This window comes from Branchiostoma floridae, chromosome 5 (assembly GCF_000003815.2).
Source record: "Branchiostoma floridae strain S238N-H82 chromosome 5, Bfl_VNyyK, whole genome shotgun sequence".
NCBI classification, from domain to species: Eukaryota; Metazoa; Chordata; class Leptocardii; order Amphioxiformes; family Branchiostomatidae; genus Branchiostoma; species Branchiostoma floridae.
In genome coordinates this window covers 7,271,698-7,298,955 of record NC_049983.1, presented here as the reverse complement: position 1 = coordinate 7,298,955, position 27,258 = coordinate 7,271,698, and the positions used below count along the sequence as shown (strand labels likewise).

The following is a 27,258-nucleotide window of genomic DNA, read 5'->3' as shown; positions in this document are numbered from 1 at the left end:
ATCGCGAATCGACCCCCCCCCCCCCCCCACCGAAAAAAAAAAACGCCAAGCTTCCCAAAAAGGCCGGTGAAGGAGGCTACTAGCCTGACTAAAATCGCGCTCCTAGCGGCCGGCCCTATAGTATTGCTGCTGCCCTAGGAGGGGTCATTAACCCCAGCCAGCGCTAGATTGTGTAAACACAGGCTACTCAGCCTAAGGTGCATGCAAAAATGACTTTCAAGCCCTGTGATGCAAAAAAAAACAAGACAGTTTTAAACAGTTTGTATTTTGCCTTATGATGCAAACTGGTACCAAGGCTAAAACCAGTTCAGTTCAGAAAAAGGGATGCATGGTAATGTGACCTTTCCCACTGACACAGAAGAGGGTCTGCATGGGGGGTTCTTGGTAACGCTTAACGGTGAATTCAGGAGGCCCGGTAATGCTTAACGGTAAATTCAGAAGGTCCGGTAACGCTTAACGGTAAATTCAGGAGGGGTTACAAAGCATGACAGTAAACATTGACGTTCGTTCCTCTTTGTACGGCGCTAAGCTAGGTTACCTCGATGGTTGAAAATATCAGAATAATGGCATTGTGAGAAGGAAAAGGTGCCCAGAGCCCGGAGGAATGACAGGGACAATGTCTGCTGTGTCTATGACGTTTGCTTCCCTGGGTCAGTGCTCCCACCAGAGGCGGCAACAGCAAGTTTCTTGTAGGCTGGGGGGGACTATTGCTGACAAAATTTTCAGCACATGGAGCGCCGAAGGCGCAACGCATCGTATGGGGGTAGGGGGTATGCTCCCTGGGAAATTTTTTAAAATCATGGCCCTCTGAAATGCTATTTCCTGCATTTTCCGGCAAATTTTGCTGACAGAATAATGAAATTTTCATCAAAATTACACATGGTTGTAGCAATTGACCTCCGGCCTCCGACATATTTTTACCATTTCAAGCTCGGACGGCACGAGAAATTGCCAGACAAGTCCGGGGAAATTTAAAAGTCTGGACCGTCTGAAACGCCATTTACTGCATTTTGAAGGACAAATTTTGCTGGCCAACGAAGGTAAATCAAATGACATTTTATTAAAGAGAAAATTTTTTGGGCCAACGCCCCTGAAACATGTTTTCGCCAGGTCGTCGTGAGCACCAAAGCCACAAGCCGTTGCAAGGGAGGTCTGGAGAAACCTCATTTTCTGCATTCGATGAGAAAATTTTGCCGGAAACTATGCTAAGTTGGACACTGAAATCTGTTTGAGTGAAAAGGTTTTTTGGGAGGGGGAGGGGCGACGCTTCCGCAACATATTTTTACCCGAAGCGGCCGGGAGGCTCAGAGAAATTTTGAAATCTGGACCCTTTGAAACACCATTTCCTGCATTTTCAGGGGCTCTATCTGGCATTTGACTTCGTGGGTATAACTTGTTACGAAGAATTTCTTGGTAATGCTTAACGGTGAATTCGGGATAACAAGTAACGATTAACGTGGAATTAAAACGACCAATACGCTTTACGAAGAATATACCGATAACGCTTAACGGTGAATTAGAGTGGGTCGGTAACGATTAACGGTAAATTAAAATGGCTCGTAACACTTAACGGAAAAAGGCATGCAGGCCCTCACAGAAGTGCAACGTCCTTCACAACCTTACACTTCTGAAACACAAGAGAAAAATTTGTGCCTGGCTCCCAGGATTTTAACCTGGGCCCGCCAGCTCATGAACCCAACACATTTACCACTCAAGCTAAAAGTTGACAGAACAGACTAATTAGACTAGTCAGTTGGTGTCCTCCGAACCCTACTGTGTCATTTGCACTGTGCTTCTTTGTCTATCATGATCAGAATCTCCAAGCGGATCTTGCAGGCTGACAATACTATCTTATGCAACCGTAAGAAGCTACATTCTTTCATGGCCTTTCAAGTGCCTTCAAACACATCCTGTTTCAAAAAAATTTTTGATTCAGAAACATGGCCTAAATATAAGATTATTATCTAAAAACTTTTATTTTCCTGGGTGACGCCACAAAGTATGACGTCACATACCTGGATGTAACCTGGATCCAAGCTTCAATGGTATATAATATTATATTATATTATGTAAAGTGAGAGGTTGGCTAAAGTGCAATGCAGAGCACTACCTAATTTACCATTTTTCTGAATTCTAAGATTTCCATTAGTTGGCAGTTCAAAACAAAAGTGTTGAGCCAGATCAAGGAGGTTGAAAGAGGGCCAGATCAAGTTGGTGAGATCAAGGAGCTTTTATTACTCCTTAATTTGCCGATCTGGTTTAACCATTCGAATCCTGTAATCTATCCCAGAAGTGAATTTTCAGGTTTCTGCAATTTTGAAGTTCTTCTAGTTCTAATCTGGCTCAAAAGCAGTTCAGTATAGAAATATCTCAGCAAGAAGCAACCTCCTTGATCTCAGGGAGGTGTTCTGAATCTTTCCATCCAGTGCTTTGGGACAGTCCCTGTGGGACTTGCTAATTCAACTTGCTAATTGGGAAGCATGCCTTAACAATAACTGACCTCCTTTGAACCTGCATAACAATGTGCATAATTACCAAAAAGAGGAAAGTGAGTGCCTTATATACAGGCCCATGTAATAGGATTTGGAAACTACAAATAATCTCTGGAACAAACTTTTGCCTGTTGTTTCTATATAATGAATCAATGACCTTGATTGTACATTTGTGCTCAAACAAGCTAAGTACAGATTGTAGCGCTAGTGATAATGTACAATTTTGATTAAAAAAAAGGTATCTTGTCACCTCTACAAATACTAATACATTCCAGTATTTACAAGTTCAACTTCTTCTCACCTCTTAAAACAGTTATAAATATAAGTACAGATGGAATCAATAATGTATGGTTGATCTAATTGCATGAGAAATATGAATTTTTTTCCGTGGTATTCAAGTATTGGAAATAGGGAACATATCTTGTATATTTTCAAAGAGGACGTTTCTTTTGTTGTTGTATAAAGTACAGTAAACAATAAAGTGACACTCATCCTCTATCTTATTCAAGTTACAGTATTGGCAAATTCTTTGTTCCAGAGGAATGCGGTTATGTCGGCCTTCTGGCTTATAATGAATCATACTGGTAAACAGCTTCATAGCGGGCTTCAAGTTTATTAATAGTCAAAAAGATAATGGTTCTTTGGACCAGATAAAGCCCAGGTTATCAATAAGTTTGGTTATCAAAAAGTTTGTTGTTATTTTGTGGGCCTTTCTGCTTTTCAACGCCTGGCTCTATAGTACAAAAATTGCTTGTATTTGCAAGATACTCCAGGACCCCAAATTTTACATATCAATACCCTCCGTGTTGGCAAACTTTCCTGGTTGATTTTGAAGAGTAGAAGGCCTGTGGTATATATTTTGATGTGATACTGATAGCCATTCTGGAATGGTAGCTTTATTCTGGCTATCAGTATCAGCCTTCAAACCCATCATCAGGAACTTTTTGTCTGAAACCAAGATAAAAGCCCCTTGCTTAAACAAGAGACCTAAGGTAGCCAAGACAAGAGTAAAAGATTACCAATTGAAAGGCAAATAGTAAAAAATTATATCTATTCCAAGGTTGCTGTAAAACCTAGGTTAGGTCAGTGAGATCAGAGAATTCTAAACTCCTTGGTGATCTACAAGGTAGTTAAACCTCTTTGGGTAAACTTTAGTCTTCTATGCAGTGTTAAATACTGACCTGTTCTATACACCAGTGGAGGCACTGAATAAGGCAGCTACCATTCACTTCAGTCTCTAATTACCTGTCATTATAAATCAATACACGCATTGTTGTTGCTGGCTTTAAACACCTTCATGTAGGTGCAAAGGAGATTATATAATGACTTCTCTAAAGATAGGTGAGAAAGGGGAGGGGAGGTGATAATATCACACTCTTGTGATAAAAAGGCCTTTGTCCCAATCTCAAGGATTTTAGAGCATGTAAAGAGTTCCAGATGAGGACAGGGTGTTGTTCTGATTGATCAATGTTCTGTGATCTGATCTGGTGACGGTTGATTATTATTTTCTATTGGGCACTTAGAACTTCATTAAACACAGCTGTCCAGTAGGTATCAAAAACCTAATAAATAAGATTCATTTAGCACCAGTGTTTAATGAATTTCTAGGTGTCCACGCACCCGGCTCGGGACACTTCTAATATTGTGTTACAGTGTCATAACTAACATAAAATATGACTGGTGAATGCCACCTGGCTATATGCTAATAAAGGATCAATGTTTTACCCTGAGGGGTGCATCATGAGATAAAGCCGCCAGTGGTTGGTTTCTATAACCCAAACACCAGCTATCAGCATGGCAAACAAGGCGGTTCATGTCATCTACTTTTCCACCAACTGAATGTATCATTTGATTTACTACAGTTTAGAATTCAGTAAATAGTTACTGGAAGTTCCGAAAATAATTTCATCAGGTTGGCACTGATAATAGGATAAAGGTTTTTACACAACATGTAACTAAAAGTACTGTACTTTCATTGTACAGTACTTTTCTTATGGACTCCAATGATTATCCTATTAGGGCACCCTACCCTTACAGTACATGTGCAATTTACAATAATTGAATTTATACTTTTAAGGGAAGCTTAGGCCTGTCATGAAATTTATGAATTTTGTGTTTATGTTCCTGACTTGCACCTACATGTACAATCAAATTGGCTTAGATACTAATAAACCCTAAGTGGTGATGTTAAAGAATTAAAGAAAAAAATGAAAGAAGTAACCATGCCCAAGCTTCTGTACTTCTGAAAAATATGAGTAGCCACTGAAGGAAATGCATTTTCTTGAAGTGAAGTTCATTCATAGGTCAGTTATTTCTAATGCCAGGCATCTCCAGCAACAGTCAATAAAACTAGGAAAACAAAACAATAAAAAATGCCTCCATTATATATCTGTTTTATATACATAGTTAAAGTCAAGTCTGAAACATCTAATGAAATCTAATGCATTGTTTCAAAACAAAATTAAATGCATAAAGAATGCTTCCTGTCATTGTCAAGGCCATTCCTGCAGAAATTCCTGCAGGAAACATTCTTCCTGCAGGAATTTACCTTTCTCTTGCAGGAATTTCTGCAGGAATGCCTGCAGCATTCCTGCAAGAAAAACGCTTCCTGCAGGAATTCCTGCAGGAAAAACGCTTCCTGCAGGAATTCCTGCAGGAAGAAAATTTTCAAAATGAATATTCATGAAAGTTATTATCATATTTCACAACTGTACATCATACTTGTCAATCATATGTAAAGACTTTGCACCAAGTGCTTTTATATTGAAAATATAAGCCCATTTCAAAATGGGAAAAACGGAATTCCAATCTTAAGATGGAGCTTCTTCAAAGTAAACACTGCTCACTTGGCCATTGCACTGGCTCGTTTCTGGCTATTACAAATATACCAAAACACAAAATTGTTTGGGAAAAGAATTTTGAATTGCTGTCTAGTGTGGTTCTCCTGTTATAAGCTGCTTGTGTATTTTTGCTTCATATGTGTAAGAAAGATGTAAGAAAGAATTATGTTAAGATGTTACATTTTGATTGTATAGTTCTACCAGCAGTACACAGAATATTTTATTGATAATAGCTATTTTCTACCCCCTGTAGTGTTGCAGTTGTTCTGCAGTTCTCCCAAACCCACCCTGCGGTTTGCTGCGGTCAGGACACTGAACAAAGTAGGAAAATCTTTTCAGTCAAGTTTGGTTTAGAATTTCATTTTTTTCATCTGTAGAAAATTGAACACTAATGCTAAGAATAAAGTCTTTGTTTTTCTGAGTTTTATGAAATCAACTGCAGATTCTTGTAGAAAAGATTTTAACACGTCTGTATTGTGCTTACCCAGGTTGCGATGAAACACCCCGCAGCTGTGGCAGCCTGTAACCTGGACTTGGAGAACCTGATCACTGATGTGAACCGTAGTATCGCTACTCTGGCCATCACTACTCTACTCAAGGTGTGTGTGTGTGTGTGTGTGTGTGTGTGTGTGTGTGTCTTCGGCCAAAAAACAAGACCTCGGGGCCAAACTTTTACCTGATTAATATTGCATGTAGTATCCATTGTAGTTTTTTTCTTCTAGCCCTGTTTCTATCTTGGTGTCAAGGACAAAGCATATTTGGTGATATAGGCAAAGAAACTGTCTACCTAAAAAGAAATGACCATAAAAAAACAAGTGCTTTTAAAAAGCTGGCATTTTGCCAATGTTTGCGTGTGTGAACGTTTTTTTCTAGTTATTAGAATGTCATATAAATAGAACAGAGTAACTAAACCTGATATTGGCGCATGGAGAGATTCACATATGTGCCTGAATCTAGATCTAGACGCCACCTGTTAAAATTTGCGTGAAGTGCAGCAAATTTCACTACACTGCCTGTTTTTGAGTGAGCTCTGTTGCGCGGCATTTTTAAGTTTTTTTTTTTTTAATTTTTATTTCTATTCGGCAAAAAAAACCAAGCGGCGAATCCGTTAACCAAAGAAATAAATTGGTGTGGCCAAATGGATGTAAAAATTAGTATTTTAATGGTGTAAAAAGGAAAAAAAAAACTACCTCCTCGGATTCGAACCGGGTGCATTGGTTTAGAATGCGTAAACTTTAACCACTGCGCCAGTGCGAACGTGTTGAAAAACAGCCCGTTTTAACAGGTATAGAAATGTTTGGCATGAATTGAACAGGTCCGTTCATCTCAACATCACTCCATCACAACGGCGACTACTATGGATAGAAATGCAAACAAGAAAAAATAAAATTCGTTCGGTGATTTTTATCATTAAAGATCGACAAATCCTTTCAAGTTGACAAGACGGCGAAGCGCAAGCGCAGTAAAGTGGGGGTTCCCGGAAGTGTGGAAGCAGGATCCGAAGACCCGACCTCCCCGCTTACACCGGCGAATTTCTGGCATTTTAAAAATTTACAAGCAAAATAAACACATCACAAGAAAAAGAAACTTGCTTTATTTTGATGGGTAACTTTACCTCTAGAACCGGATAGTTTTTGTACCGCGGGTGTGGGAAGATGGTAGGGAAATTTACGGATCGCCGTACTGCAGAGGGTTTTCGCGGATCAAATTATGAATATTTGCAAGGGCCTCTGGGACGCTATATGTAAGTGTTATGTATATATATTCGATTTATTTGGAAAACATTTCATCTTTATGAATTGCTAATGCATGGTTAAATGTTTAAGCAATTATTTGATGATATGCTGCACCAATCTAAGGAATATCATACTTCATTTATTAAATTTAATGAAATATCAGGGGCAATTACGGACCACAAACAATGACTTATGACAGAGCTTTTAAGAAGTATACAAATTCTTAGCAGATACTGTAAATCACTTTATCTTCACGGTACCAAATTTTCACGGTCTGAGAAAATTGAACTTGTTCTCGGAACTATATGTTCACTGTCGAGGCAAGTGCACATGAAAAATGTCTGTGAATTATTTTTTATCGGTAATGATAAGTTCACGTTACAGTCGTCACCGTGAAAACAGTGAACATAACATTACAGTGAAAAAAATCAGGACTTACAGTATTGAACAGGTCCGTTCATCACAACGCCCACTATTCTGGCCTCAGAGCATTTTGCCGCTAAGGCGGCAAAATGCAAAAAGTATCACAGAACAAAGTATTTAACGTTAACCACCCAGATCATTGGAGAACATGCTTTCTTTGACTTTATTTGGGTGCTTCCTTGTACTTGTACAAATGTGTACTTAATTTTAGTATTTGTAGCTATTTTAGGTAACTAAAACAAATCATGTTTCATGCTTTGTTCCAGACGGGTAGTGAGAGCAGTGTGGACCGACTGATGAAGCAGATCTCCACCTTCATGTCGGAGATCTCTGATGAGTTCAAGATCGTTGTGGTACAGGCCATCAGGTACAGTAGCTAGCTTGTTGGACCTGAACCTGACCTGTTCATGAATTTTCTGTACTGATATCCAGTCCTGATAAGTTACGATAAACATACATCTGAGTCTTAAACTGTTGCTGATGTTGATGAAGAACATTTTTACTACATATGCAGCTCAAGCTCACAAGCAAGTTGGACTGTCCAGATCAGTCAGTCCTTTAGCCCTTCTTAAAGGAAAAGTATGTCATTCTGTACAATGTATAATATTCAAAAGTATATGCTTTAGTGCATTTCTGTGCATGTTTCAGATCCCTGTGTCTGAAGTTCCCCAGGAAACATGGTGTGCTGATGAGCTTCCTGGCCTCCATGCTGAGGGATGAGGTAGGAACACAAACACCTCTCATGGGCGGGTTTATCTCAGTGTTCGTGTGCACACCATTAACTGTACATACATTGTACATGTACATGTAGTATTCGGTTCAATTACACAAGAGCCTGTACTTGATACCCAGGCTATCCCTTTGTCGAGTTACAGAAATTCGCTTGTCAGGAAGGACAAAAATGTCACTGTCAAAAACGTCTGATCTTCATGACATGAAATTGATGAAAATTTTATAATTAAGTAAGCTTTGAAATGATAGATTTATCAACGAAAATCAAAAGCCTGAGCTCCTGAAGAATTATTGAGACAGAAAAAAATTAAAGTTGGAACTACCCAACCCTGTATTCCATTCATTGTACATATTGGGTTTCTAAGATAATATACTTTTCAGCTTGCGCTGCTTTTATGTGGTGTATCGTGTTGTTGCTTTTCGTCTGAGTTTCATTGGTTTGCCTCTGACGGCATCTTTTGTTCCAGCCTGGCATTGCTGCATGCTACATTTTGTACATGTACATGTAGATGGCCGCTGCATTTCCGTCTCGCAATGTCAAAAACTGCCTGTAAGCTCTACTCATCCTGTCAATTTTATTTTTTATCCTTTTTTTATCAGTGTTTTGTATGAACTTAACTGAAACCCTCCCTTTTCTTGGCTGCCCTGTTTGTTTGTTTTTGTCTCGCTCTTCCTCGCTTTTCCAATCTTCTCTCCGCCGTCTTTCTCTCCGCCCCACACTGCATTCAGAACTCCTCCAATTCCTCGCAGGGCGGCTTCGATTACAAGCGGGCGATCGTGGACTCGCTCATCGGGATAATCGAGGAGAACCCAGAAGCGAAGGAGGCGGGGTTGGCCCACCTGTGCGAGTTTATAGAGGACTGTGAACATACCGTGCTGGCTACCAGGATCCTGCACCTGCTGGGGAGAGAGGGACCCCGCACACCCTCACCTTCCAAGTATATCCGCTTCATCTACAACAGGGTGATACTGGAGAACGCTGCTGTACGCGCAGGTAAGAAGAATTGTATGGGGGGTGGGGCTCGTCTCTGCGTTACAACCAGTAGATTTCTAGTGATGACACGCCCATAAAGTTGATTCTTTCACATGCATGCCCTCACCCTCCAAGTACATCCGCTTCATCTACAACAGGGTGATACTGGAGAACGCAGCTGTACGCGCAGGTATGGAGGATTGTATGGGGGGTGGGGCTCGTCTCTGTGTTACAACCAGTAGATTTCTAGTGAGGACAGACCCACAAAGTTGCTTCTTTCACAGTCATGTTAAGTACTCTAATGGCATGTGGGGGGCAGGGAAGAATATTTTGCACCCATTGTCTGTCGCTTACTGGCTGTTGAATGTATGAAATACATTGTAAAGAAATAGAGAGATGTCAGGTTGAATTCGATAGATTCTCCTTGTCTAATGTAATTCCCAGAAGTGAAATTTGCTTCAATTGCAAAGCCAATTTGTATGGTTTGTGATAAAATTTATTCATTCTGTAGAAAAATATATTGATAAATAATTGAATAATCATTTACCATTTCCTCAGCTGCTGTGAGTGCCCTTGCCAAGTTTGGAGCCCACTGTGAGGAACTCATGCCCAGTGTGGTGGTACTCCTATCACGGTAAGGACTCAAAATCTTTTCTTCTTTGTTTGTGTTGCATACTGGGTATATAGCCTTATGTTGTAGCACACCAGCTTTGTACTGAAGAGTACATGCTGCATGTCCAGACAGATTTAATTGATCCACACATCCACACACAACCCCTACTTTTTTTATAAGTGTGATGTGTTCTTTTCTGTGCTCGAGGCTGTACTCAAACACAAGGCCTCCATTTTACGTCCTGTCCGATTGACAGTCCACGTCCTGTCCGATTGACAGTCCAAGCTGAAGCTAGGTAATACATGTACTACTCATTTTAACCTGAGTGAAGTGACAAAATTCGTCTGAAGTATCTTTCCTAAGGGCACAACCTCAGAGTACATTATGTATATCAAGGGACTCTTACCCAGAGCGTCTGGGCTTTTAGCCATGCCACTTCCCATCTTGAGACATTTCCCTCATCAGTTGTTTTTGCTTGAGTCGCAAGTGTTTTTTTTTCATTGTTATCTACCAGGATTTACCAAAGAATTAATTCCTTCAAAGGGCTTTCCAGACTTGCATATTGCACAATCATTCAGATGTAAGACATGTGCTAGTTATACACATGATTTTTGTAGAAACAGAATTCTAAACATCTACATTATACATGTTTGTCCCAGTTCCCTGTTGGACACTGATGATGAGGTGAGAGACAGAGCCACCTTCTATCTGAACGTGCTGAAACAGAGCAACAAGGCTCTCAACTCTGCTTACATCCTCAATGGTAAGCACTATACTATGTTAAATACAGTATGTTTTCACCGGAAGTGAAAACATATTGTTTTTGCTGGTGTGTTCTTCTTCTTCTGTTAGTGTGTAAGTAGCCAATCAGAGCTTAGGTTACTGTTATTGTGAACATTGAACAATTTTTAGCCCAACATTATTAAAGATATGTTTTATCTTACCCAGAAATAAATACAAATTATAAAGCTTATGCATGTTGGTTGGGGAAAAAACTGGTGTTCCAACTGCAAAATTTCAGGTTACACACTGCGCTACCTAGGTTTGAAAGTTGTGCCTATAAGCAAAATATGGTTGCATTTGCAAGACTTAGAATTGAGTATTTTGAGCACTGCCCATGTATGCTGTAAAGATAATCTTAGATTAGTTTTTCAGTATGCTAAAACTGGTTTGAGAAGCATGTTTATTGTTTTTCTTATTTCTGTCTGTTCAGGTCTGAATGTGTCTGTAGTGGGCCTGGAGCGAGCTCTCCACTCCTACACACAGGAGCCCTCCGAGACACAGTTTGACATGAAGAGTGTACCACTGGCCACTCAGCCGCTGGCAGAACAGAAAGCAGGTAAGATACTATTCTCAAAGTGACAACGGCATATCCACTCTTTGCTAATCTAAATCTATGTGGTTCTGCCTCAGATTGTTTACTGGAATCCGAAGGCACACCTGGTCCAGTGTTCTAGCCAGCATCTGCAGGGATAAACAAGTCCACTAGCCCTATAGTCCCGGGCAAGTGAAAATGTCAATCGGGCAAGTGCATGTCCTTCCCCACTTGCCCGATCGGACAAGTTAGCTTTTCTCCATTGAGTGAGATTTTGATGTACTTGCTACTTTTCAAAGTCATGACATCAAGCATTGATTAACACAGAAAATAGAGCCAATAACAAAAATTCCATTGAAGGCCATGAATATACATAGAAAAATGTCATTTAGATTTCGGGCAAGTGAAAAGTTGGTTCGGACAAGTAAATTTTTTAAGTACTTGCCCGATAGGACAAGTCAATTTTAGAAAACTTGTCCAACCCTGATCTGTCTTTCCGTCCTTTGATGGAATTTTGACGCTTGGGACGGACAAAATTTTTGCCCATTCCGTCCTATGTGATAGAACTTTGCCCCTTAAAATTGCAGAAATTGCATTTCAGATGGTCTAGATTTCAAAATTTTCTAGGGGCACCATGCCCCAACCCCCTTAGGATGGTCACACCTTTGACAGGATTTCCAATCAAAATCCAGTGGCAAAAAAAAAAATTCAGGCTGAGGCACGCATTAATCATTCTGTCAGAACAGTGATAGTAGAAGGGCCAGTAATTATGGTGTATAAGATTTATATTTAGAATATATTGAACTAGTATAATATGTTTATTGGGACATTTTGCCATTTCGTCCAGTTTTCGTTACAGACTACTGTAAGTTCATTTATGTTCGCGAGCACTTAATTTCGCGAGTTTGAGCAAATCGGGAGTTCGCGAGATCTTTGAGTTCGCGAGCTGGTGTTTCAATTATTTTTCAAAAGTTACGATCCGGTATTAGATATGACGGTAGCGAGTGCCCCCCTCCCACCCACACCGCAACACCAGTCATGCCGCCAAAGGTGCCATTAATACGCCTTAGAGTTCATAGTTACCCTTCAAACAAGTTGGTGTACTCAAATAAAAAATGTGTTTCTACCAAGCCACTGTCTCATTTTGGGGCTCATTTCGGCCTGTTTGGGCAGTGATTTGACGATAGCGCACGGAACGCAACAGGGCCAATGACCTCTGTTATGTCGCAATCACATTTGCCGCATAGGCTGACGGGATACCCATGCCAAACACAAGCGACGCGGGCGCCATTTTGAAATATTTTCGGCGTGAAAGACGGCGCTAAGTTTTAAACTTTTAGCGTAATTTGTGGACACAAATTGTACACAAGAAGGTGAAGAGTTTATCTCTCCTATATTTACAGCAGTTCTAACTCAGAATTATGAAACAAACGTCTTTTTTTCGACATCTAAGCGAAGTTTTGTTTGCCACGTTTCTAGTCGTTAAAATTTCCCCGCATCGTTGTAAATCTTAGTTGCTGTAATTCCATAGCCATTACTTCTATTTGTAAAGACCAGTACTACTCAGTTTTATTTTTTTGTTTTGTTTGTAACGTAGAAATCTAGTTAAACTAGGATAATGTACTAAGTAAATTGTTATCGCAGCCATGTCACGGCGTGTACGTAAGTTTTGTTAACATGTTTCTTTTTCGTCCTGTCGCCAGTAGCACATTTCTATACAATAAATAAATGACTCTATGTATCGTATATGTGTTGAATCAACTTTTATTTCGGTTTGAAAAGAATAAATAGTCTGTTATCAATTGAGCCCTGTCATTGGTATAAGTTGCTATCATAGTGAAACATGTAGTTTCAGAGACTGGATCTTTTGGACGGAGGGTGTGGGGAGGGGGACGATATTGAACATGCATGTTCGCGAGTAGATGACTTCGCGAAGCAGAGGTCTCAGCGACATACGCGAACTTAAAAATCTCGCGAACTTAGATGAACTTACAGTATTATTTTTCTAACCGACACTGTTTTTCTAAATGACGACACTATTTTTCTAATCGACAACACTATTTGTCTAACTGTACATACATGTATTTTTAAGTATAATACATTATGCATATTTCACTCACACGTTACAGGGGCACGCATATTTGGTGCAGAGGGTCTACATGGAGGTACATGTACTGTCCTAATCTCCTTGGGAGTGTTTGGGTTGGAAGGAATATTGTTGTCAGCACTGTCCTGTGTGTGCATACAATTTGTGTGTTCTATATGCTAAAGAAACAAAATGATATTAGGTTTCAGTAGATGCTATGGTGGGTTGTAAGGTTATGGTAGACATCTGAAGCTACTACATAGCCCCTGCTGTGGTACCTTGGTTCTATGTCAAGCTTTCTTTGGGTTTCTTGACTTGTGAAGCTGTTAACAGCTTGGCCAGGGCTCAAAGGTGCAATCATAGCTGCAGTACTGCAGTGTATCTACAGGTGGCTCTTAAAACCTGACCCCTGCTGTGGTCATTTGGTTCCATGTCATCCTGCCTTGCTTTCTTTTTGTATTTTCACTCATGAAGCTGTTAGAAGGCTTGGTTGGGGGTCAAAGATTCAATTGTCTTTACTGTCTGCAGTTCTACAGTGCATCAACAGGTGGCGCTCATGTTGCTGATGGGGTCTTAGAGGGTTTCCTATGTTGTCATTTCATGTATCTAATAGATTATGATGTTTGTTTTCCAGCGGAGGTCACTCCAGCAGCCAAGGCACCAGACAAAGTGGCTGCTACTCGACAGGACATCTACGCAGGTAGCCGTCCTAGCTTTTTGGCCCTTATCATCATCAAAATCAAATTCAGCATTTAAGTGTAGATCTTAACTTCCTTATTGAAACCAAAGTCATTATCTTATGTCTGAATGTACTATCTTGACGTAGATTTTTCTTCATATACAGTAGAAGCCGTTTAATTGCACACTCCATTTGCCAGCGTTTTTTGTGCAATTATCCGGGTGGTGCTATAATGCAAAGTTATCCAACTGGACCACACCGGTTTGGTATTTTTTTATTCAGTGCAATTAACAGAAGTGTGCAGTAATCCGTTGTGCAATTAACTGGCTTCTACTGTAATAAGATTTGAAAAGAGGATGCAAATTCAACACAGGTCTCCTTTTCTTACTTGGGCTTGAGTCAGAATGTCTTTGCTGTATACAATGTAATGTGACTGTCAGAAAGTGCTATTAACACCTCCCTGTAAAAATATACCCTGCTACTGAAAGAGTAAGGAAATTTGCTGCCCTACATGTATGTGACATTATACATGTAACAGGAGTCTCATTGTCAACAAGAACAGACAACAACAGACATTGTCAACAACAACAGAATGTGACTGTTACCTAGTAGAATGTCAAGTTGCTAGTACAATGATATCATTTTTTAGAAACAAAAAAATTTGAGTTCTCAGTTGGTATTCTGTTAGTTTGGAAATGATGTGCAATGTAGTTTGTTTTAATGAATTTCTCTGTCTTTGTCCACAGAACAACTTGCAGCCATCCCAGAGTTCCAAGGCCTGGGTCCGCTCTTCAAGTCGTCCGCAGCGGTGCAGCTTACGGAGTCGGAGACGGAGTACGTCGTCAGATGTATCAAACACACCTTCACCAACCACATCGTGTTCCAGGCAAGTAGTTGTTGTTTATTTGTTTGTTGTGTATATCTTACAGACCTATAGAACTGCTTAGGAATATGCATGGTAACCTTAAAAGGGCATTCCACTCCACACAGGAGAGTTACTTTCCGATAGATCTTAATTTTAGGAAGTAATAAATGCATACCTCTTCACATTATATGATAAAGTACAGTACCCAGTCGCTCCACGTACTTAACTCCCCAAGTACCCTCTAATTGAATTAATCCTATGGCTGAATACAATGCAAAACTTTTAGGTAAGGTTACAAAACTAATTTCGGGATTGCTAATAAATCCCATCTTGTAACTAGCATGTGTTCTTTGCTATCTTATGAGCAATTTGCCTTCTCAGTATGCTTATTCATTGACACATTCTCTATTGGAAAACACCACCCCCTTCTGGAGTGAAATGCCACTTTAAGCTTGTTTATCTTTCTTCACATCTTTCCTCAAGATCAATGACTTTCAATTTTGCTTTCTATCCTCCAGTTTGACTGTACAAACACACTGAACGACCAGATCCTGGAGAACGTGACAGTACAGATGGAGCCGACGGAAGGGTTCGAGGTCCTGTCGTACGTCCCCGCGGCCTCGCTACCGTACGGACAGCCCGGTATCACCTACACCTGTGTGACATTGCCCGAAGACGACCCCACTTCAGGTCAGTATTGTTTACTACTTGGTGTGGGTACAAAAAATTCCAGTACAGGTCCAGAGGATCAGGTCCTAGTTCAGACCTGAATCTGGACCTAATTGTCTGTTAAGACTTGTGAATGGACAATTCTCAAAAGGACGGTCGCTTAACAAATGGATCTGTTTGGTGGACTTCCACTGGCGTTTTAAAATCCTATATTAATGCAGGGCTCGAAATTAATTTTTGGGATTAGGTGCACTGGTGCACCCAGCTTAAAACACCACTTAAATTTACGTAATAACTTAGTAATAAAACATCTTGGAGTGCGCATGCGTGTACTGGAAGGACGTGCCTGGAGCTGTTCTGAGCGACAGCCTAGTCTAAGCTGATTTTTTCATACGTTTTTTAAGCAATTTTTGACCAATCTAGTATTTTAGAGTCTTACAAGTAACCAGGAAAACCTTTTTATTAGTTTTTAGTTGAAAAGTCCAAATTTTTAGTGTGATTTGTATTAGTTTTTTATCGGCCATGTGCTGAATAGGGCGCCGCCATCTTGGATTTCCTGACTCTCGGCATTTACGGAACTTGGGTCAAGATTTTAATCGTACCTGGCGGGGGCTTCTGAAGGATTTTCTGCAGTAGTGTCAAGAGGGACCAATCCCCACATCACAACAACCATTCCTAGGGTGGGAAAAACCCAGAGGACAAGAGCAAAGCGGTCAAGTAACACAAAGGGCGAGCTATCGCTGACAGATTTCCCGGGGTGGGAAAAGCCCCCAGTCCACAGAGAGATGCCTAGTACGAGAGCACAAGCAAAAATACAAGCACAAGAGGTGAACCCAGACAAGTCAAGACAGCGGACCAACCAGGAAAAAAAGGTAGAAAAAACAAGTCCGGAACAAGAAGCAGATGAACAAGACACAAACCAGAAGCGGAAGAGATTACAAGGGCCCAAGAAACAAACAACAACAACCAAAAGACGAACTCAGCAGCAGTCAAAAAAGCAAGAGGAAGGATACAGGCAAACAGAAACGGAAGAAGGAAAGAAAGGGAAAGCACAACATACAAGGGGTACAGAAAGCTCAGAAACCGTGAGTACACAACCTGTAACAATCACCACACATGACCAAGAAAGAAACAACCAACAGACTCAGCTAAGTAACGAAGAAGATCGGTGCATATGTGGGGATGAACATATAGAGGGAGGGAATTGGATCTGCTGTGACATCTGCAATTCATGGTGGCACAGTACATGTGCAAAGTTAACCAAACAGTCAATTGACTTCTTTGTGAAAACCGAAGAGGAATACACATGTGCATACTGCATCATCAAGAAACTAAGAAAACACAACATAGAAAGAATAGAGTGTTGCAACGAGGAAAATAAGCCGCAAAAGACAACAACACAAAGGGAAGAAAAGGGACACAAACCCACAAGCCAAAGGTGCAACAACCACAACACGGATAGAACACACAACAACATAGGTGCAAAAGAAGAAGTCGTCATTATAGACGGCATACCAAACCCCAAGACGTACAAAAATAGCCAGAAGATTCTAGCAGAGATTTCCAGGTACAAACCAGGGATCACACACAACATCCAACTTGCATACTCCCTACCAAGAGGAGGAATAGCTGTACACAGCAAAGACAAGAAAACAGCAGAAGAGTTGATGAAACCCTGGACAGAGGGAGCCTTTGGAAGTAATAAAGGACAGCTCAAAAGCCACAGAACACAGAAAACACATGGAAGAAGGGCTATATTAAAGAACGTACCAACCAACATAAAGGAAGAAGAAATAGAACAGAGCATACTAGAGCTGATAGAAGTAAAGGTTAAAGCACACAGATACCGATACCAAGATACCGGGAAGCCGCTAAAAGTTGTCCTGATTGAGACAACAGAAGGACAGCTGTCAAGCATCTTCACACAGAACGTAATAATAAACGGTGCTACGGTTAACATTGAACCATACAGAACAAAGACTCAGACACCGATCAGGTGTTTCAATTGCCATCGTTTCGGACATATCGCCAAATTGTGTGAGCAAGACGCCACCTGCGCCAGGTGTGGAGAAGCAAGAAACCACACCCTAAGCTGCAAACCAAGGTGCATTAACTGTGGAGGGAAACACAGTGCTAACGACAACAGATGTAAAGCTTTCCACTCCTGGAAGCAAAAGCTTGAAAACAGAGTCTAAACCTGCAAAAGGGGAAGAAATATCGAACAGACATACTCATTTGCAAAGACCATAAAAACAAGGAAACAAAAGCACATTGCAACAACAAAGAGACTATACATAATTGATAACTCACATACGGAAAAGAGGAATAAGACTCTCACATAAGAAGAAAATAAGATCACCCACACGAGAAACGGCAAAAGCAATAGTCTACGAAGATACAATAGTAACATCTACAAAAGACCTACAGCAGTGACTACAAAAGCATTGCAGCATCTTCCAACAAGAAACATACATACCAGGAAAATGAAGATCGCACAAATTAATATAAGATCAATCAATACCTCGTCGGCTCTGGTCGAGAGAATGTGCGAACAAAAGAACATCGACGCAATCTGTCTATCAGAACTTTGGAACAAAAGTGAGCAACCAGTATGCTTAAAATCCTGGAAATGGGAACAAAGAAATAGAACTGGAAGAAGAGGAGGTGGAGTCGCAATAGCAACTAGAGAAAGCATTAAAGTAATGGAAGAACCACTAGATCAGACTACACATGCAGATGTTGTAGCGCTCAACATATACACAAATACCTTGAACTTCCTCTTGATATCTGCATACGTGCCTCCAGACGACAAACTAGCCATGCAGGAAGTAATGAACATAATCAACAATCAAAGCACAAAAAGGAAGCATCTTGTGGTATGTGGCGACTTGAACGCCAGACATACATCCTGGGGAGATAGGAAAGATAACAAACTGGGCCAAATGCTAAGCACTATGATGGAAGCAAGTAGGACTAGAATTATCAACAACAACACTCCCACAAGAGAGGAGAGCATCATCGATTTGACCATAGTAAACAGAGATACACAAAACCACATAAGCAACTGGAGAGTGGAGCCAGAGGTGCCGCTACAAACAGATCATAACCTCATCACCATGATAGTGGGAACCAAAGAGAAGCTAGAGAAGCAGCAAAGATGGAACCTGCGTAAGGTGGATTGGCAAGAATGGGAAAGAAAGACAGACACAGCTTTCCAGAAGTTGGCCGAAGAAACCAACAGTTCACGTGACAACTACGACGACAACACAGAAAAAATCTATGACATTTTTAAAGAAAGGGTAATGGAATGTGCCGAAGAGCTCATCCAAAAGAAGACAGTAACACAACACAGTAAAGGGCACTGGAATAAAACCCTGGAAGAGCAGATGAAAAACACCAAAAGAGCACTAAGGAAGTTCAGAAGGAGGAGAGACCTCAACAACCTGAGAAAGTACCTGAATGAGAAACAAACTCTCAACAAAATGGAGGAAGAGGCACGAAACACATATTGGAATGAACAGCTCAAAGCTATGAACCCAAACAACCCTCAGAAATTTTGGAGAGCAATTAAGAACCAGCTAGGACGAAATGCCAAGCCCACGATTCAACCTCTAAAGCAGCAGAATGGGGAGAGAGCCACAACAGATGAACAAATAGCACAGGTGGTGAGCAAAGAATATGCACCAGGAGGAGTGGATATGCCAGATGAATTAGAACACTGGAAACAGAGCATCACACACGCAGTAAAAGCAGTGGTAACACATGAGATGCACAGACTCCAGGAAGCAGACACACTGGAAGAAACCTCCCATGAAGATAGCCTCAACATGGACATAACACTACAAGAAGTTGAAGCAGCGGTGCATAAGATGGACTCACGATCTTCACCCAGTCCGCTAGAGGGAATTCTACCAATCATGCTCAAGAAAGGTGGAGAAGGGATGTTGATAGCACTACACCATATGTTGAACAGAGTGTGGATAATAGGTCATGTTCCCAAGCAAATGAAACAGGACTGCAAGATACTGATAAAGAAACCAGGGAAAGAAGACTACAACCAAGTACGTAGTTACAGACCCATCACTCTGTCAAGCGTTATAGGGAAGATACTGGAAAGAATAATAAACAACCGTCTCACATGGTGGACAGAAGTGAACAGCATCATATCTCCCTACCAAGAGGCCTATAGGAAGAACAGAACAGCCACACATGGGGTGCTAAGGATGATACAACATATCAACGAAGGTTGGAAGAGAAGGGAATCCACAGTTGCAGTGTTCGCAGACTATGAAGGCTGCTTTGATAGAATCTGGCAAGAAGGCCTCCTCTACAAGCTGATGAAACATGGGATTAAGGGGAGAATGCTATGCTATCTGAGTGGCTTTCTGAGAGACAGAGAGATCTCCTTCAGAGTAAACTCAGTAACAACAAAACCAACCCTAAGCAAGGTGGGAGTGCCACAAGGTGCAGTATTGTCTACTACGTTATGCAACATATATACATCTGATGCGTACAGTGACATTGACCTCAGCAACTTTCAATACGCAGACGATGGGGCAGCTTGGAAGACAGGTCCAAACTTAAGAGATCTGATCACACATGTGGAGCTTCAAATTGCAAAACTCATAAGCCAGTGGTGCCCGAGATGGAATATGAAGGTGGAAGAATCAAAGACTAAGGCACTCATATTCCAAGCAAACCACCAAGCAGACACACGGGTCAACCATATCAGAGTCAATGGGAAAAGAATCGAAGTTCTCCCGGAAATAAAGCTAGTAGGCATCACACTAGATGATAGACTCACGTATACCAGTCACATCAACAACACAAAAAACAAGGCCTACAAGGCACTCAAAGTAGTCAGCAGAGTGACTAATGCGAAGAAGAACCCAAACCAGGAAGCGCACCTGTTGTTGTATCGAGCACTGATCAGACCGATATTAGAATATGGAGCGGAATGCACTATCATGGCGGGGAAGAAACAAGAAGATGCCTATGCACCCATCCAGAGAAGGGCCCTACTGGCAGCAACAGGTTGCAAACAAAGAACTAGCACCGAAGCGCTAGAAGCACTAACTGGAACTATTCCTGTAGACATCCATCTCACATGTCGGCAAGCACAGGCATATTTAAGGCTCAGCACAAAACACACGGGCAACCCCATCTACGATACCATTACACATGAGTTGACAGAGGAAAGAAGAGGTACACCCGTACATCTACTTGCTACAAGATTCAAAGAGCTGAAAGGTGAGCTGGAAACTGAGACAGTCGATAAAGAATGCTACTTTGATGCTAGGTTACCACCCTTCTCCATTGGAAGAATAACAGGGTCATTCACACCCAAAATGAACAACCAATGCAGCAAAGAGCAAGCGAAAGAAGAAATAGCACAGTTACTGCAAAGTATCAAGCAGACAAAGACAACCGTCGTCTTTACGGACGGATCGTCTCTAGGGAACCCAGGTCCGACAGGATGCTCGGCAGTGATCTACGAACATTGGGGCAGAACAGAACCATACACTGTCAAGAAGCCCGTTGCAGCAAAGTCAAACAACTATGAGGGGGAATTGCAGGGACTTCACCTGGCACTCAGCACACTGAGCAAGAGGGAAAGAAGTGAAGAGAGAGTGCTCATCTTATGTGACTGCAAGGCGGCAATAGAAAATGTCATCACCACTCACCAAGTAGATGCCTATAACGATCTAGTTAACAACATAAGACAGAAACTGCACGAAATGAAGCAGAAGAGAGTCAACATTCAAATTGAATGGTGCCCAGGGCACATGGGAGTAGCAGGCAATGAGCTAGCCGACGAACAAGCCAAACTTGCAGCTGAAGAGGCCAGAAACAGCAACATGAATACAGTGTGGACAAGACAACAAGCCCTCAAACACATAGAAAAACAAGCAGAAGAAAGATGGAAAAGAAGAAGCGAGCTACATACTACCAGCAAACACATGCAGAAGATAAATGTACAAATGAAGAAGAAATGCAAAGTACTGGGACTGAGGTCAACCCAAATTGCAATAAACCAGCTGGTGAGTGGGCACACCTCACTCAACGCCTACAGAAACTGGATAGACGACACAGAGTCACCCAACTGTGAAGCCTGTGGGGAGAGAGAAAGCACAGAGCACTTCCTGTACTACTGCCCAAGGTATGAGACCAGCAGACACAGAATGTACAACGAGGTGGACAACATATACCAAGAACTCAGTACACGGGAGAAAGAGAGAAGGCTGGACATAGTGACGCTAGCAGGGATGAGAGAAGATCTGGGAGAAGAAACAAACAAAATGATGTACAAGGCATTCTCAAAGTATATAGAAGACACAGGGAGATTTGCCGGGGAGGACTAATAGGTCACCAACTTACTATACACGAATGTGCAAAGCACCAGAGTTCAAGCACCAATGAGCAACAACCACATGAGAAGCACCTAGATGGAAATAGTACCTGGAGCTCACGTCTAGCGAAGAAATAGACGTTAAGCAGGGACAACAACAACAACAACAAAACATAGTTACAAGCTATCACAGATATTTCACAATGACAGACATTTCTATAATCTTTCTAACACTTTGATGTCAAGAATATGTTACATAGTAGTATTCTTTGATATCTTTACATACAATGTACATAAACATAAGATACCGGTAATATTTGGGTGCACCCTGTGCACCCACAGAAAATAATTGAGTGCACAGCTACAATTTTGGGTGCACCTGGGTGCACATGCACCCAGTATTTTGAGCCCTGTAATGTAAACAATATTAACTGCCTCAGCTACTTAGAAGTTTGACTGTAGATACTTGATAAAAATGAGTATCAACTCTCCTCTACTTAGCTTTGACAAAACAGTTGTAAATTTCTATACTTTATGATAACAGTAAATCCAAAACTGTGTTTACTACTGTAGCAGTAACTTGTTTGTAAGAATAGTTAAATGTGATGTGTACACATGTAGGTACTGGTGTAGGTGATACACTTCTAGTCAGTACTGAAAATTGATCATAGATATTGAATGCATGAAATGTTCATTTGTTACTTCTTCATCAACTTCCCTTCTAACCGTAACAGGTCGTCAACAGTGTCACAAAATCCGCAAAGTAACAAAGACACCATTTGCCACTGGGAATTCGCAAAAAAGTGTTCTGAGGGTCAAAATTTCACAGTTAAATTTGCCCCAGAGCCCTCAATATTCCTAATGCTTGGTACGAAAAACTAAGGATAGGGAGACCTGGTGTGTACTGTATTTAATGATTATGATATGATAAAACAAGTAATAGTATTGATTCTAATGTGATGCCACAATTTCCCTACAGTTATTGGAACATTCAGCAACACCCTGAAGTTCTTAGTGAAGGACTGCGACCCAAACACAGGAGAACCTGATGAGGAGGGGTATGAAGACGAGTATGTGGTGAGTACATCATGTGCACGTGTGTGTTGGTGTCATCAAAACTTGTACACCATTTGTGGATGTCATTAGATCTTGTGCACAAACGTGTGGATGTTCTCAAAACATTGTGCACATATGTGAAGGTGTCACTAAAACATGTAATGTGTTGATGTTATCATAACGTGCACCCATGTGTAGATATCACCGAACAAATGCACACATACATGTATGTGGGGATCATTACAAAATGTGTGGTTGTCACTGACACAGTTGCACTTATGGGCATAAGTCAACTGATGTATTTCTTGAAATGCAGATTGAATTCTGAGGCACTGATTAAATGTGTGGTCTTATTAACTCTTAGGGAACATAGTCAAAAACTATTCCATAACTGTTTGATATGTAAAACATAATATTATCTACAATTGAGCATGGACATCTAAAGCCTATCTGTTTTGACTGTTAACAATTGATTGACCTACATTAGATTTTGTATAATACACACCCACACAAAAATGTGACATTTGATCATGTATTAAAAGTGTTTTTCCCTAACAAAACAGACAAATTGACGTGAAGGAAAAGAGCTATAAGATTTCGGTTCTGCTACTTTTCCATTATGTTTACCTGAGAGAAAACTTATGTGGGGAGGGCACGGCATAAGGAAGCCATATGTATACTGAATGCGTTTCAAGGCTAGTACCTACATGTATCTATACAAGTGATAACAACATCCAAATGCGTTGCCATTATTATTAATATCATTCTGCAAGTTGTGGAACAGCAGAAGTGGCGTTCTGTTGGGGCAAAGATGACTTACAGAATTATTCCTTGCTATTTTACAGTTAGAAGATGTGGAGGTGACCATAGCAGATCACATCCAGAAGGTGCTGAAACCCAACTTCGCAGCCTCCTGGGATGAAGTCGGGGAGGACTATCAGATGGAGGACACATACGCACTGTCTACTGTCAAAACTTTGGAAGGTACGCTTATTTTTTGATAGATTTCTTTCACATCCTGGTAATTTTGGTAATGCATATACAATATGTAATATTGCAATGTCTCGAAAAAAAGGTTGAAATAATCATTGTATAATGCTGTGTAAAGTGACAGAATTCAGAATTCACTTCGCATGTTGATGTGCAAAATTCAGATTTGATATCGATACTCCCAATTACTTTCATTGTTTTCCTCTCAAAAAAAAGAAAAGACTCAATTGAATTCTGAATGAAGAGTATTTTGCTTCTTTTCATTTAAACGTTTGCTTTTGTACTTGTTATAAAGCTGTTTTTCGTCAGTTTGGGGACTTACATAGTAAGCATGTTTTGAAGAAATGTTTTTTCTTTTAAGCGGCATTTTGCGTGCTCTACATAATACATTGCAATATTTTTCCCTCTAGATGCCATGTAAAACATGGTGAACCACAACAATTTTGAGGAAATTTGTCCATTTGTTTGTGGCCATGTGCGTTTTTTGTGGTGATTTTACCCACTTTGTATCTTCTACCCATCCAATTAAGATCATAACTGTCTTACATGGCTGTGTAAAAACAGGTTTTTGTTTTAAGAAAGCTGTGTTTTCTTCTTAGTATAATGTGAAGATGTACCCATGTACATGATTGCGTTCAATTTACACTTTACAGGCATTCCTCCATGTTTTTAGTTAAGTGTGTTGCTAAAATGTATTTACAAATTTGACCCTCCACCCATTAGATGCGGTGAAAAACATCGTGGACCACATGGGCATGCAGCCGTGCGAGCGGTCCGACAAAGTGCCAGCGGACAAGAGCGCCCACACGCTGTTCCTCGCTGGAGTTTACCGGGGCGGCCACGACGTCCTGGTCCGGGCGCGACTGGCGGTGGACGACGGAGTCACCATGCAGATTACGGTCCGCAGCACGGATGAAACCGCCGCAGAAGTTATCTCCGCTAGCGTAGGGTAGAGTTCACATTGAATGGAACTTGGATTATATTTGTTATGTATGGTGGGCTTGGGATTCGGAAACTCACAAAAAAATTCTTTACAACTAGCACGAACGATCATCTGTATTGATACATACTTTACAACTAGCATGAACGATTATCTGTATTGATACATACTTTACAACTAGCATGAACGAGCATCTGTATTGATACATTAAAGCATTATGGATATTCTGAAGGATATAACTTTGTTCCAACAGAACAAGAGTTGTTACTCGCCAAGTTTCCGAGCAGTCGTCTGTTCTAAATTTGGTGAGCGTACTGTTGTTGTGTCGAAACATACATGTACATGTAGTTCATTGCTCTTTAATAAGTGTTCACAGCATTCTTTGTACCAGAAAAAAAAATACAGTACCACAAAACTCTTTTGGAAATGAAAAGGAAAGACCATGAAGAATATATAGTAACACGAAGGATAAAAATTATACTTACACCTTCTATCTGCTTTTAGGTACATGTATGCGAAGGTTCCATCTTCCAACTGCTTTGTAGACCATAAAACTTTACCATACCAACAGTCTTGAATTTAAAGGTCTACTGTATGTCAGTGTGTATTCATTCAGCAAGATTGTCAGGAATACAGTACATGTATGTTGAAGAAGAAAAGACCATCTGAATAGTAGACATTTAATGATTTCTTAACACTGGACAACAAGAAAATGTTAATATCTAGATACAATATCAAGCAAATTAAAGCTCTATTAAGAACACTCATTGACTCAGAAATAAAGCATAAGTTTCCTCACTTTATTTTTAGGGAAAACAGTTAGTGTGAACTGATGTATGAGACCTATTCCATCAGAATAAAGATGCTTTACATAAAAGGTTTTGTCATTGATATGTGACTTTGAGTCATTACCTTTGTCAAGAAGGTTATGTTTTATTAGCATGAAAATTCATCTTTGTTGGTAGAATACATTATAGAAAAATGTTAACACTTTACTTCCAACACTGACTTTAAGACTATAGGGACTTGCATTTTCAGAAAAACTCGTTCACAGGATAAATGACCCTTCTATCTCCAGCATGTCAGGAATAGCATGAAATTTTCAGAGAACAGTGGTTGTGGTAGCCCAAGGAAATCTTGGATGGAGGTGGGACATTTATGCATACGGTTGGTGGGTGGGTGAGCCCGTTGGGCACAGCCACATGGAAACATGGTGTGAAGACTTAAGACTTAAGTCTAAAAACAATGCCTTTTACTAGTATTCAGAACACTAAGTAACAAATCAAAGTAAATGCATAGAACGTGCCATTAAACTCCTCAGGCTTTTTTGTTATGTAAGCCATAAATCTTCACCCCAGACCTTTTGAAATTGTTTTTTTCCGACCTATCGGTCCAATTTTTTTCTGAAAAATCCGAGAAGCAAGAAATAAATTCGGTGTGGCCTAAACATGATTTTACAATTTTATTCGTTCATACATCAAAACATTTTAGTCAAATGCCTAACAGCACCTACAAATACCAGTTATTGTTCGGCATACATGTCAGAGTCCCAGACCTTGTGAAAATTTTTATTTTATTTTTTTTCTGAAAACATTCGAGAAGCAACAAATAATTTTGCTGTGGCCTAAACATGATTTTACAATTTTATTTGTTCATACATCAAAACATTTTAGTCAAATGCCCAACAGCACCTACAAACATGCCAGTTATTGTTCGGCATATATGTCAGAGTCCCAGACCTTGTGAAAAAATTATTTTTATTTTTTTTTTCTGAAAACATCCGAGAAGTAACAAATAAAGTCCGTGTGGCTTAAACATGATTTTACAATTTTATTTGTTCATACATCAAAACATTTTAGTCAAATGCCCAACAGAACTTACAAAGGCCAGTTATTGTTCGTTGTTCGGCATACATGTCCCAACGAGTCGGCTGGATGTCACAGTGCCCCTTACAGCTATATCAGATTGCATTGTGTTTTGATTTTGAGTGAAGGTCGTTTTTCGGGTCAGCCTTTTTACCGGAAAACAGAGGGAAACACCGGAAAACACATGAAGGAGTGTATAATCTACTGAAACACAGTATGTTTTGATGAGTAAACATGACAGGTTGCTATGTTTTGCCACAGAATAATCTACATATGGCCCTGGAATGAAGAAATCGTCAGAAAATGCATGAGACGACGGGCCGGACCGCCGCCACCCGGCGGCCATGTTTGTTTTCATTGCAGAATACATGTTTGTTTAGCGGGGTCTGATACTTTCACAACAAGACAGCTGATACCTACCGAACTTCAGTGCAAAAATCTGTTATATATTGGCATAAATGTAATATATATGAATCTACTCGGATTGTGATAAGAATCTGTTTTCTGTATTTCTTAATAAAGCTTGCTTCTTCTAGCCGTCAACGTTACATAATTTTGCACAATCAGCACGTCCAGTCCGCCGGGTGGCGGCGGCGGTCCGGCCCGTCGTCTTAATATGCATTTTCTGACGATTC

At 40.5% G+C, this 27,258-nt stretch overlaps 1 protein-coding gene across 7 annotated transcripts in view; it reads left to right on the top strand.

The window, feature by feature from the left end:
- LOC118415269 (coatomer subunit gamma-2-like) overlaps positions 1 to 25,649 on the top strand; it is a 48,538-nt gene extending 22,889 nt beyond the window's left edge. Inside the window, exons 9-24 of one of the 7 annotated variants that reach the window (XM_035819723.1) lie at positions 5,586 to 5,653; positions 5,821 to 5,931; positions 7,758 to 7,858; positions 8,140 to 8,212; positions 8,953 to 9,146; positions 9,316 to 9,386; positions 9,755 to 9,830; positions 10,469 to 10,572; positions 11,023 to 11,148; positions 13,254 to 13,289; positions 13,845 to 13,910; positions 14,636 to 14,775; positions 15,273 to 15,444; positions 22,752 to 22,849; positions 23,674 to 23,812; positions 24,542 to 25,649. In XM_035819723.1, coding sequence (XP_035675616.1) covers positions 5,586 to 5,653; positions 5,821 to 5,931; positions 7,758 to 7,858; positions 8,140 to 8,212; positions 8,953 to 9,146; positions 9,316 to 9,386; positions 9,755 to 9,830; positions 10,469 to 10,572; positions 11,023 to 11,148; positions 13,254 to 13,289; positions 13,845 to 13,910; positions 14,636 to 14,775; positions 15,273 to 15,444; positions 22,752 to 22,849; positions 23,674 to 23,812; positions 24,542 to 24,771 — 1,805 coding nt within the window. In that variant the 3' untranslated portion in view covers positions 24,772 to 25,649. Of the gene's footprint in view, positions 1 to 5,585; positions 5,654 to 5,820; positions 5,932 to 7,757; positions 7,859 to 8,139; positions 8,213 to 8,952; positions 9,218 to 9,315; positions 9,387 to 9,754; positions 9,831 to 10,468; positions 10,573 to 11,022; positions 11,149 to 13,253; positions 13,290 to 13,844; positions 13,911 to 14,635; positions 14,776 to 15,272; positions 15,445 to 22,751; positions 22,850 to 23,673; positions 23,813 to 24,541 lie in introns of all 7 variants that reach the window. The other 6 variants (XM_035819725.1, XM_035819724.1, XM_035819726.1 and 3 more) reach the window with 6 other exon arrangements.
- The last annotated feature ends 1,609 nt before the right edge of the window (positions 25,650 to 27,258 follow it).